The sequence below is a fragment of the Ptychodera flava genome, chromosome 5, assembly GCF_041260155.1.
Source record: "Ptychodera flava strain L36383 chromosome 5, AS_Pfla_20210202, whole genome shotgun sequence".
In the NCBI taxonomy this organism is placed as follows: Eukaryota; Metazoa; Hemichordata; class Enteropneusta; family Ptychoderidae; genus Ptychodera; species Ptychodera flava.
Genome location: NC_091932.1, coordinates 6572877 through 6586776, shown reverse-complemented (window position 1 = coordinate 6586776; position 13900 = coordinate 6572877). Strand labels below are relative to the sequence as shown.

Genomic DNA, 13900 nt, shown 5'->3' with positions numbered 1-13900 from the left:
GTGGCAAAATTGGAGCAGGTGACAGTATAACTTTAACACGGTTGCACGCAAGGGACAGAAGTGTGTGTGATGAAAATGTCCAGTCTTCAGACATTTACTAAGTTTAAGTCGAGTAAAAATCAGTCTCAACGTTAACATACCTATACCGGGAGCAAGACCTTTGTTTGCTTACCCAACAGATATATCTACTGTTCTGCTACCAACAAATCTGAAGCATAATGCAAATTCCTGTTCGAACGACTTACATGTTTGTTCTAAACAGAAATGTAGCGGATGTCTTTTGTTGTTTCTATGACGTTTTTTGTGTTTTATTCTGTATTCTTATTGGAGACAATAATTATTATCATCTATGCAATCCATGTAGGTGTTTTGAATTTGAAGCGCTCTTCCCACAAGAGTCAATGCTGACAATCCAGGTGTACGACTATGATTTTATGCGGTTTGACGATCTGATGGGAGAGACTCGAGTGGACCTTGAAATGCGATATTTCAGCAAACATCGTGCAATCTGCGGATTATCGCAGGATTACGCAATGTAAGATATTATTAATATTATGTAAAATCGTACTGCTTGTACGTGAAAAAATATTGAACCACGGTAAACGTTTCCAAGCTGCATCACACACACACCCGCTTCAAGACAGCCGAGCGGCCATAGCCGTGTTCTTGGCGCTGCTCACAGTATGTCTCAAAAGCTGTCCGCATGATTTCTGTTTGCACAGTTATTAATAAAATGCATGTTTCACCATTCAATTAAAGACAAGTGCTTTTAAAATTCGCCGAGTGTATAAGTAACAGCAGAGCTAAACGGCCACAGCCGTGCACTGCACTGATGGGCACTGTTTACTCTATGCCTCAAAATCTGGCCGCACGATTTCCGTTTGCACATTTGTTAATAAAACGCATGTTTCAACACTAAAAATTCAGATAAGTGATTTTAAAATTCGTCATGCGCCTATGTGCAGACGAACTCATTTCTGGCCATGCATATCAGCTGCCATGCACCTGTTGTTGCCGTCACCAGTTTCACTCCCCCTATTGACCGTAATAGGAAATGATCATGATAGGAAATCGCCCCACTCACCCCATGGAAGTTCCGACTACGATTTGACAACTTAAAAAATTACATAAATTAGATATGGCACTGTCTTTTCTTCTGTAGCCAAGGTTACAATACATGGCGCGATGCCATTAAACCATCACAAATCCTACATAAGCTGTGCATGGCCCTCAAGATCGATTTACCAGAGTATGACAATGACAAGGTCCATGTAGGCGGCAGAACGTTTACTGGGAAAACTGAAATTGAAGATGATAGCGGTGAGAGAATGTTCATGTCTTTCCTTATAAGTGTTATCACACAGTGCTTTTTATGGATTGTTTCGAGTGAGTGACTATATAAATGCGATTTGTTAGCACTTACTTTGCAATAATCATCATCATCATCATCATCATCATCATCATCATCTTTCCAAATGCGATATCGAGGTATAAATGTAGCACTAATACGTATTTGCAATAAATTTTAAGGCAACGAAGCTTCCTTTTGAAGATACAATTAATCCTTTTTGTATGTGAATATATGAGAGAGAGAGAGAGAGAGAGAGAGAGAGAGAGAGAGAGAGAGAGAGAGAGATATCTTTGTTCACATGTATCAGAATATTACTTGAAGTATTGATGAGTCTTTTCACTTTTATATTAAAATGTAGGACACAGGCACAAAACAGTCGAACACCTTGCACTCGAAGCTTTGAAACACTGGGATGAGGTACCAAAAGGATGCAAACTGGTCCCCGAACACGTTGAAGCAAGATCGCTGTACCTGCCCGATACGCCTGGAATTGAACAGGTGTGAAAGACCTCACGTTTTTGTTCTAACCAACTGCCAAGTTTTACCAAGTTGATTAATTCGCTGAGAGTGACCGACAGCTGAATATACCCTTTATTGGCACACATCAAGTAATCTGTGAGTTTTGGACTATACAGACCAAGGGTTTTAGAGCGGTAAACAGGGATAGACAGACAGACAGAAAGAGAGAAAGAAAGAAAGAGGAAGAAAAAAATATAATAGATAATAACATACGTATACGTACCTGTACGTACATACATACATACATTACTTGTACGTACATCCATCCATACGTCCGCCCGTCAGTCCGTCCGTCCGTCCGTACGTACGTACCTACATACATACATACATACATACATACATACATACATACATACATACATACATACATACATACATACATACATACATACGTACGTACGTACGTACATCAATCCACCCATCCATCCATTCATCCATCCGTCTATACATAAATACATTACTCACTTACTTTCTGACTTACCTACTTACATAATTGTTTATATTTTGAAAACCAAAAGTTTTGATGTCCTTTTAAAGTGTTGAATTCACTGGATCGCATGGCATAACTGTATCTTACCAAAAGTTTATTTGACTCTTAGGGGAAATTAGAAATGTGGATTGATATGTTTCCATTGGACATGCCTCCTCCTGCTGCCCCGGTGGACATAACTCCAAGGAAACCAAAGACTTATGAATTGAGAGTTATCATTTGGAATACCTATGACGTCATCTTGGAGGACAGCTCCGTCCTAACGGGAGAGAAGATGAGTGACATATACGTCAAAGGGTAAAGCACTTTCATTGTTTGCATCATTATTTTTTTTTTGGGGGGGGGGGATTAAATACCAGATGAAACTTGACAGTAGCTTTTTCATAAGTACATTACTTGTGCTGAAATATTACTACTGGTTGTCGATTGAATTCTTCACAGTACTTCTCGTTACTCTTGGACTTTTTTCTCTTGTTACACGCTTATGGTTAGATTCTCAGTGCAGCACTCTTACAAGCAAAATTGACTTTGCTATTTTCTTGCCAAGAATAACAAATTTGGAACATTTACCATGATTTACTATGAAAACTTAAAATAGGTCCTGTAGTTGTTGAGATTTGCACTTCACTATATCACATAACATGGTATTATGTCGATGGCAAAAGGTTGACTTCTTAAACTTTTTTCACCAACATTCCCTTTAATATATGCGCGTTATCAGATAGGCTAATACTACGATGTATCGCTCACACGTATTTACACGGCTAGTTTGACGTTTCAATTCATTTTGTAATTTTCAAGTGATGTTCGCTTATTCTACGAGCTTCCTTTTGCTTACTTTTATTACAAATTTAATCTCACTTTCGCGAGTACCCGCTCTCCCTCCCAACACACACTTCTAACGTGTCACCATACTATTCTATTCACCTAGTGAAGCTATGACCAATATTGAAATGTTAAAACCATTTTGATATTATAGTTGATCTTCAACACTTGCAATTAAATGTTCAGGAAAAGTAATCTCCGTTTTTTATTTATCTGTTTTTTTTCTATCTCTATTATCTAAAAATGCGACTTTTTTAATCACAGATGGTTAAATGAAGATGACGTCCAAAGTACAGATGTCCATTACAGGTATGCATAATTTTCTTATGATCGCGTCCATAATGTTGCCATTGCCAATCAAATTAAACATGTATCATGATTTCTTCGTCGTATTCTCGTCTGCTACTTCAAAATCCAAAGTAATGGAGATAGAAGGGACAAATAATGTGGTATGCCAAATCGTAATTAATGTAGTACAGGCCTAGAAAGTGAAAGACTTAAACGTTTGCTCAAACTTTCCCATATAATCTTTCAACCATTCCCTTTCAAAATCAAGAATAAAAATTGGGGATCACCGTGCAAATTTTGGTACTAGAGAAACAAATTACCCAAGATTTATCGAGATATGAAATTCAAAATGGCCACCAACCCTGTGTAAAATCTACAGAGCTAAATGAAATTTCGCTTTTTAAAAAACGAAGACGGTGAAAGTTTTTCTTTCTCCAAGGCCTTCAAAATGAGCCCCCACAAGTGGTAGATCAGAATAGAATTGAAAAGGGAGTCTAAATATCTTTCCCCAGGGCGCATTCTACCGTAAGGGATGTTCATAACCTTCCGAATAGCATTACATCAGAATCAATAAACATCAGTTTTCAGGGCAATGAAAATGTTGAATGTTTCGTTTAAGGTCACTAACCGGAGAGGGTAACTTCAACTGGAGGTTTGTATTCCGCTTTGACTACCTCTCATCGGAGGAGAAGATCGTCATCGTCAAAAAGGAATCCAAGTATGCACTGGATGAAACGGAATATAAGATTCCACCTCGACTAAATTTACAAGTATGGGATAACGATACATTCTCCAGTGATGATATCCTGGGTGAGTCTTCCTGAAAACATAGCTCTATGAGGTCTTTTTGTAGACACTATTGCCATAGTAACATCGTCGATAATTTGTAGAATCCCTACACAGTTCACAAATTAATTCCAGTCTCTGTGTGCAAGGATTTTGATCGCTGCAATGCATCAGAGAGTGTAAAATGGTGATAGCATCTAACATGTATGTAACAAGAAGAAGTCTAAAAAAGGCACATTTTCGAATTTTGCTCAAAGTCGAACAGAATCTGAATAACCACATGAAAATATCTCATAAAACATTACTTGTTCCTTGTCCTGATATATTGAACCAGTAGCTGATGTGAATTTAAAGTAATGCAAGCGAGAGAACATTAATCATTATGTATCTATAATTGTATATTATATTTTTATGGCTTACAGGCAGTATTATTATGGACTTGAATCGTTTTCCACGAGGAGCCAAGGACTCCAAGCATTGCACCTTAAACATGTTAAAGACAGACGGTTCAGTGCCACAAGTGTCCATGTTCAAAATGAAAAGAATGAAAGGATTCTGGCCGTTTGCCAGGAAAAAGGACCAAGAAGAACTCGAACTTACAGTGCGTACCTACAGTTACTCCAGTAATTTGAACTCACATTAACGAACATAGTTTGTCGTTCATACTGAAAATGCTTACTGGGCTTGGTTTTACGTCATTTGGTTAACTACTATTGTGTGTTGAATTCCTGTATGTATACAGCCGATACGCACATTTTTAAAGAAATTGTTGTGGGTTAAATGTTTTTGGGGATATATATTCACGTTTTACGTGTTAGCTTATCCTCTTGTCGTATAAATTTTGATTTCTACAGTCCATCCCATCCACTAGCGCCCCATTTCACTTAAAATTGCTCAACATCAAAGAATATTCGTCTCAAGTTTAAAAACATTGAACGGTCTTTTAAATTCGGAAAGAAAATTGGAATTCTTAATCTGAAATTGAATTGGACATAACAAGGGGAACTTTTACTTGACCAGTCACTTTTGATCGATACACAGGGTAAAGTCGAAGCAGAATTAATCTTGGTAACAGAAGAAGAATCTGAGAAAAGTCCTGTTGGCCTTGCACGTAAAGAACCAGAACCATTGGATAAACCTAAGTAAGCGTATTGTCTATCAATAGATGTAATATCGAAGAAGGCTATGGAAGTGCAATACTCGCGTTGGTTCGATATGAACTTCGTAAAGCGCAGAAAAGATCAACTATCTCAAAACACAGATTCCAAATTTGATAAATAAGGAAGGGGCGCGTTCAGTTTGCGATAAAATTACCCAAATTTTCAATCAAGTATTAATGTGATTACAATTTAGCGTTTTTATTTAATTGTATCATAAAAACATAATAGAAATTAACAGGTCTCCGATAAGAATTCAAAAAATTTCTGACCAAGCAATCGTAGTGGAAGCAGAAGCGAACTTTTTGGGTTACGCATTGATCCAAAGTTATGTCTGATTTTAAGGTAGTATGCACCTCGAAAGTGAAACACTTAAACTTTTGCTCTAACTTTCCTCAAGGAATCTTTCAATTATTCTCTTTCAAAATCAAGAATAAAAATAGGGGGTCACCGTGCAAATTTTGGTACTAGAAAGAGAAATTACCCAAGATTTACCGATATTTGAAATTCTAAATGGCCGCCATCCCTGTGTTAACTCTATGGAGAAAAATGAAAATTTTCGAATTTCGAAAAACTAGGCCGGAGAAAAGTTTTCTTTCACCAAGAGCTTTAAAATGAACCCCCACATGTGGTATATCAGAAGAGAATTGTAAAAGTTTGAGAGTCCGAATGTCTGTCCCCGAGGTGCGTTCTACCTGAAGTTGTAAAATGTTAGTTTTGTTGTGCAGTAGTAGGCTAATCGCAATGGACTTTTTCATTACCTTGATATTTGACTCATCAAGTCCTGATACGATAGGAGGGATAACTATCAATAATTGATGATGCATATTGTTTCCAGTAATTAATGGAAATCACCATGTCAGATTGCGACATTATCACAGTTTCGATCTCGGCAACAGTCGTCAATATCACCTAAATGACCATGCAGCGATAAGTGTGATGTTTTGCCCAGAAGGGCACGACTTTCATTCATTCAAAGTTGCAGACTTGATGCCTTATACCGCCTTTGACTGATTACGATTAAATATTCAAGATCGCTTGACCTTGTCAAACATGGTGAACAACAAAAATGCTACAACATTTCGCAAAGAGGAGGATTACCGACGCTTTTTTGAGTGTGTGGTCATTTACATATTTTTACGTCGGCATCATGTGACATATGTTACAAAGTTGTGGGTGCTTGATACGACTGTTACTGTCCATTTTAGATCGTCATGACACATGTTACTGTCAAGGTTAAACTAGCTAAACAATAAATAATTGTGCATGGGCCACCTGAATATAAACGACACCGTGCACAATTTCACTTTCCCGCCATACTGGTAACTTGTCACAGTTTTCACCCGAAGACCCACAACACATACCAAATTTCCAGTTTAGCAACCCTTTAGATGTTTGCATGGGTGAGCAGCAGCAGTATTTTGTTTTTATGGGCGATATTGTGCATTCACTTTGTGAATGAAAGCTTCACTATGCTTTCCTTCTTATTCAACCCATCAGCCTTTCCTAATGCAATGCAAAGTTTAATTCTGATTCATTCTTCCGGGCCTTTCATATTTCCAGTTGTCTTTAGAAGATTGATCTAACTTTTATTTAAGCTATCTCGCTTTTAAGCTACTGCAATCTATAAGGCATGATCTATTTATATCCTTTCAGTCGACCAGATAGTTCCTTCATCTTCTTCATGGGTCCACTGCGAGCTCTCAAGTATCTCATTTGCGTTCGTTTGAAATGGTTGCTCATTAAACTGATGATCATGGCACTCATATCGGCTCTGCTAGGCCTCTTCTTTTACTCCATGCCTGGCTACACTGTTAAGAAGATGTTCGGTGTCTGATTGACCTTTGTGTAAACCAAGATCCATGAAATCAAGGTATTCAAAACACACGCTTCGGTTACCGACCGCCACCTTCAGTGTGACGTCAATACACACCTGTTGATCATGTTCGCTTCCTAACCTTTTATAATCCTCTCATCTTAGCTGACCGATAGAAACAACTATTCCCTGCTGTATCCACTCTGTTTACATCTTCCCTATTAAAGTTTGGACATGGCAGTCAATGGCATGTACTCGTGCAATTTAACCACTTACATAGCTCTTCTATATCTTTCAGTCTTTTTGTTGGCCATGTTTTGTCTATTTATATGTAGTGGATTTCTGTCCGTTCTAAGCTTTGTTGTAATGTTTAATCATTACAAACAATTCTTTGTTGGAGAAATGTGTTTTTGTAAAGACATGATTCTTAACTTTCACTTCATAAATTCTAGAGGCATGCTTTCAAATTGAACTTGTATATTAAACTGTTGATGCACATGACGTCAACAAGCCAGAGGAAAAACAATAAACCCATCATTTTATAAGATTGTTTGAACATCATGTTCACATCACCATACTTCTCGTAAACATGTGGTAGTATCGATTACCTTGTAGTTTTATCCAATCATTCAATTCAGAGAAATTCTATGGCAAAGAAGATAGTTCTAAATATTTACGATATCTTCAAGGACATCGATTAGAAAGTAGCGTCAGCGTTCAGGCACTTATCGCACAATGACTTGCACGGTTCGATCGCGAAATGTAATGAAGTCACTTGGTATGTGCAACATTAATATGTCGTATACAGGGATATACAGTATTGTTCGTGAACGATATAAACGTGCCTTCCAATTCGTCACAAATTGGCCCAGCAGTGGGTGTAAGCGAAATATTGAAATAGTTCCGGGCAGAACTGAGGTCAGAAAAGCTGGATACTTTGGGTATAGTGAGAAACATACAGAGATAAACCATATCTTTATCCTGACCTGGGGCCTATATTAAATAGTACAAAAACGAAATACTACAACATTGTCCCTAAAAAGCTAATACAGTTTTAATTCACTGTAAGACACTTCATGAAATCGGGAAATTCAAAAAAATTGGTACGAGACAGTCCGTTGAACTGTTTGACAGCCCCCTACCAATCACGACCGCCAACGACATACAAATGCGTTGACCAACGACTGTCGACTAATGACTTTGAAACAGTTGTCCCAGCTTGAGTACCACCGTAGTCGGCAGACTTGAAACTAATGACCGACAAACACAGCACTACATACACTTACAACTCTGACCGTACTGACTTGGAACACTAGTACCAATAGGGCACAACAGAGGCAACAATTACAACACCAACCAGTGACATCGATGACAGCAGTAACAGCACTGACGACAGAGACGGCCTAGACAGAGAACAAATATCAGAATAAGCTTTTATCACTACTGAATTGGTGTACGCAAGTCCATTTACATTTGACATGATGAAGTCATGCTTGCAAAACACAGTCCTGGATGGTACCACGCTGACAAGGAACTGGTGCTGTTTTGAATGTCTTTTCCGGTAGATCAAAATTCATTCACCCAACACTAACTCCATCGTCGTACACCACGCCCTCTTCGGCGAGTCTTATCACCCAACGCCGAAAATTGATTTTTGATTTTTGCGTAGGTCAGCGGAGCGAAAATTATTGCTCTGGCCTGCGAGAATGCACTAACTCTAATTCGCAGTCCCTACCATGTTACCCAATGAGGTAGCAAATAGTCTGTGTACTACCTCCGTGGTCATACATGGTGAATTACTCCGATACTGAACGTGTTACCCGGAACCTCAATATCAACCATCAAAGTCAATGTACTGAAAACAGTTACATTGAAAATTCACAAAATAAAGCAACCCTGACACACATTTTTCATTTTTTCTGGATTTATATCCACGTTCATTAACGAAGCACGCACCGCAAGCCACCTTATGCATAATTGTATCACGTTACAAGCACAACCTAAAACACATCTTTCGTACACATGTAAAGAAAGGCGCTCAACACGTGGCTTCTCAAGGCTCGTGTGATGCAACGCGAGGCTTAAAGCAGAAGCGACGTATTGAGCGCCTGTGTATGTATGTCTAATTGTTTGCGTTCCTGCCTATGTGCGATGAATATTATGCATTTGTTTTCTGGAATATGTGTTTATAAATGTGGTAAATGTATAAATGTTACACACTTAATACATGCGTAAGAACATTCTTGTGTCATGTAATTGGTGAACGTGTAATACTATGTGTGATTTTCAATTGTGGATTAGTTCTTAAATTCTTGTTTGTTTTCTTCCACAGTCGTCCTGATGCCTCCTTCATTACTTTAATGGGTCCACTGAAGGCGTTGCAATTCCTGATATGTGTTCGCTTGAGACGAATACTTATAAAATTAACCATAATAACAGCTCTTCTTGCCATAATAGTCTTGTTTCTATATTCAATGCCAGGCTACAGCATGAAAAAAATCATCGGTGCCTGAAGATTTTAACTATTGCAAATCAATTGTAGCTTTTATTTCCTACCCATTATTTACATTTTCACTTATCACTGTATAAATTACATTTTACCATACTTTATTATGGCATATTGCATAACGGAATTTTATGTGCATTTTGTATACTTTATTTTGTCTACCCTACCAAAGAGAAATAATTTGTAGCTATTTCTTATCAGTCTATCGGAGATGGCATACGTCGTCTATACTGTTTAGGCCACAAGCCATTTGAAACGAATTGGATTAGAAATGTCAGTGAAATTTGTATGAATGTTCAATTAGCAAAATTTATGAAAATTGTAATTTTAATCATTACTTTTGTATTTTACAATGTATTATGCATTAGAGTTCAATTAAGGCATCTAGCCTGTACCTACACCATCAACATCAGCGTGTGTTTCAGTGTTTATAACTTTAAACAAGTAAACAAGTACGAGTAGGGTCAAGAAATAAACGCCAGATGAAGGACCTTACACGAGCTTGTTAGTTGCAGAGTTTTTGAACAAAATTAGTTGCTTTGGCGATATCATCATTTTCAAAACATTTTCAAAATCCTTAACTTCAGTGATCACAGACCAAGTATTAAGATGATTAAGAACGTTTTTGGCAAAGTTTTAGAAACAAACGTCTCTAGCCAATCGTATAGTTTGATGAGCCTTTAAGTAATCGAGTTTTCACTGAGTTTATGTAACGTATTTGTATTTATGTTGTTTTTTGCGATATACGTCAACATTTGTATCACTCGCGGTATATATATATATATATATATATATATATATATATATATATATATATATATATATATATATATATATATTTACAATATACATCTACATGTAATATTTACAGTATATATTGACAGGTAGAGTTTTCAGCATAAGTCACACAAGATGATGATCGTTTTTTTAATTACTGCGGTGAATAGAAATTCTTTGTGAAATGGGAAAGTCCGAATTGTATCATGGTTTTCTGAAATTGTTGAATATTTACGCAAAACTTAGTCCTGTGAAAGTCTGTATTAAATTGCTTCAGTATCGAAATATCTCTAACGGTAAATTACGCTTCATAAAAAGAGCTAGACGATTACAATTACGCTCTACTGCGCATGCGTCAGGTGACATTATGTTTACTTAATCCTCGATGGTATGCTCAAAATACAGCATATATTTTTGTCGATGGAAATTTCATCGGTTGTATTGCCTTTCTGGACAAGTTCTTGCAGCTTCGTGTCACATCAAAACAAAATCTCAAAATTTCCACAAGTCTTTCAGATTCAATTTTTTGCAATTCGTTCTCATTTAACATTCATTGATCACGTTGGAAAAGCAATACTAATTTCAGTGGATTTCAAACAGTCTATTACTGTATGAAAATAGCCGTTTACACTTCCGGTTTAGCAACGGTTTGTCAGCGGTTCGTCACCGGTTCAATGGCTGATCCGACTGGACCGGAAGAGAACCGTCGGTTGTTTACTTACCGATACGTTACTTAACCGTCAGCTTATCCGCTTTGTAGGCCGACGTATACGACATGGCTTAAATGTCCTTTAACCGGCATGGTTAAGCCCAACTTATACATCGGTTAGGGCCACGTCGGTAATGTTGAATCAAATACTCGTAGCCCGTTCACAACCTCAAAATTCTGCCGAAACTTTGTATTTGTAAAACCGAAGTACTTGCTAGCATAACGTCATTTACCAGTAGTGTAACATAAGCTAGGTATCCGTATCTGCGCGTGTGATTTTTTCTGGGATTTACAGGACATAGTTCATGATTGCATTATCAATGGAGGTATGCTACCTCCATGCTACCTCCACGCTGCATTAATGTAGAGAGTGGCAGCGAGACCTGACTTCTACTGTAGCCTATATTCGCTAAAAGAGTGAGCTTATCTAGGCATGGATGTCTATTTTTTACATCCATGATGTAGGCCAGTTTGTGGAGGGACAATGTGTAGGCCTACGTTTCGAGTATTCTTCAACCAACGGAACGGCTATATGCCGTGAAACACACACGTTTCATAAATTACAACATTTAATGTTTGTCAGTCAGGCAGTCTGTAAAAGGAATCTTACACTGCATACCAAACGTCGGTTTCGAAACTATCGGGAATCGAGCGCAGTCTAGCTCTTATATAGAGCGCTCAATCTGGGGGGAAAGCTTTATGACCACAAATGTAGTCGACTTATCACTTCAGACTAACAGGATCAATGTGAAAAAGCAAAAAGCAAACAACGCTACCAGGCGACAACCGTAACCAGCTAATTCCATATGCATTTATGCAAGGAATGCCGTGACGCGGTTCAGCTTTGATGCAAAGGGGCAAATAAAAAGCTGTCACTCATGGATCATGTGAGTGATTATTTACTTCGATCATAGACGTGTTTTAGAGGGTCTATGCTTCGATGCGAAGACAAGTATCAGTGACAAGCGTAATATACAGTATGGCCACATGGTTCGTTGTCCACACGTGCAGCCTCATCAGCTTGATCTGTCGAAGGTGATTAAATGTGTGTCTGATTAGCCTTAGCTATCAAGTGTTGGCACGCACAAAACACAAAACTTTCAGATGATCACACCACAGATCCAATTTTAAATGCTGGGAAAATGCCAGGTACGCAACAAATGTGCATGAGTTAGGTATATAGACTGGTCCGCAGCACAAAATCTCATGAACCAAACTGCAGGGACTGACGCAAAATTTATCTCTTTACTAATTCTGTCAACAAAAAACACATTGATTACACAACAAACAAGGATGAGCGCAACACATCTCTAAACCGAAGCAATCCGGTTGTTTCGTATCAAAGGCATTTTTCGCTCGGATGTAAAATTTTCGAAAAACTGACGCCAAATTTCTCTCCCTACTTGTGCTGTCAATATTAAAACACATTGATTGCACAGCAAACAAGATAAAAGCGACACACCTAACCGAAGCAACCCATTTAAATTCTCTAAATGCAACTTTATTTCGTAATTCACAACACTTATTGTGTTCAGTCTTTTGTAAACGTGGAGTTTTTACAAATCCCTGTTTCAGATTTTCGACTATTCATCAAAGTTTGGGTTGACGTTATGATTGGGAAATGAATCGGATAAATAAGCATGAAGACATGCGTTTACGGTAGTTCTCTTTTTGGAGGAGGTGATTGCCCTGTAATGGCCATTTACTCGGTTTCAGATAAACATAGGAGGTGGAGCATGCAGACATATTTGCAATCGGAACTGCCGATTCTTTATTTTGTTTTGATAGTCCTATAGAATATAGTTGCATTTTGCCAAGGTCGGTGCCATTAACTTTACCGAAAGCGACATAGCCATTCAGTCGCCCGAGATATAGTCTTAAACTGCAGAACTTGCAATTGTTTCTTTCGACTTGCTGATTCCTGCTTCTTCAAGGGCACGTGTGACAACGTAATTGTGGGATGAGCTACTACAAGATCGTGTTGAAATTTTGCAACAATGGCGACGTCATGACTCAAATTATGAAAAAAAACCCGCAAAATGCCTTTGCTCAAAACCCTATGGCTTGCCTACGAACCTGACCAAGTCCGACAAAGCTGCACGAAAACAACGTTTTCAACGCCAGCTTTTTCATTTACCCGTGATAACCAAGCCTTGCCATTCCGGGAACGTTACTCGGTTGATCTTCGGCATTGTTCGGCAATGGTCGGTTACCCATAGCTACAGGGTATCATTCATACTCGGATAGACACGATTCAACCGTCGGGGGAAATTCGGATGGGGATCGTGACATCGCCATCGTCGCTTGCATCAATGACGGCATCGGAAGATATTTCAATTCACAAAAGGTGAAACAGCCCAAACTGCGGTCAAATTTAATAAGTAGCCATAACTGTCAATTTTACTTGTGGTCAGCTAATCATAAGCTTGCCGCACCGGACGTTGTCAGTTCTTTTCGCGCTGGCTTTGCTCCGAGTCATCTATTTTGCATTGGTCGATCTCTCATTCACATTTTGGAAATGGCATTGTCACTGTGTCAATCGTTCAAGTAGAGCAAGCTTTGAAAATGCGAACACTGACTGCAAAATTAAAATATGATCATGGAGGTAACTGCGCGATACGATATTACATTGTTCAGTACAAAAGACACTGACGTGCGGATAAAGAAACAACGACG

At 38.3% G+C, this 13900-nt stretch overlaps 1 protein-coding gene across 3 annotated transcripts in view; it reads left to right on the top strand.

The window, feature by feature from the left end:
* The window catches only part of LOC139132875 (otoferlin-like), a 56627-nt gene extending 45511 nt beyond the window's left edge, over positions 1–11116 (top strand). For 2 of the 3 annotated variants that reach the window (XM_070699231.1, XM_070699229.1), the window contains 10 exons: positions 365–535; positions 1163–1320; positions 1710–1849; positions 2470–2657; positions 3450–3494; positions 4093–4283; positions 4682–4860; positions 5301–5401; positions 7073–7289; positions 9565–9745. In XM_070699231.1, the coding sequence (XP_070555332.1) occupies positions 365–535; positions 1163–1320; positions 1710–1849; positions 2470–2657; positions 3450–3494; positions 4093–4283; positions 4682–4860; positions 5301–5401; positions 7073–7253 (1354 nt within the window). In that variant the 3' untranslated portion in view covers positions 7254–7289; positions 9565–9745. Of the gene's footprint in view, positions 1–364; positions 536–1162; positions 1321–1709; positions 1850–2469; positions 2658–3449; positions 3495–4092; positions 4284–4681; positions 4861–5300; positions 5402–7072; positions 7290–9564 lie in introns of all 3 variants that reach the window. The other variant, XM_070699230.1, reaches the window with a different exon arrangement.
* The last annotated feature ends 2784 nt before the right edge of the window (positions 11117–13900 follow it).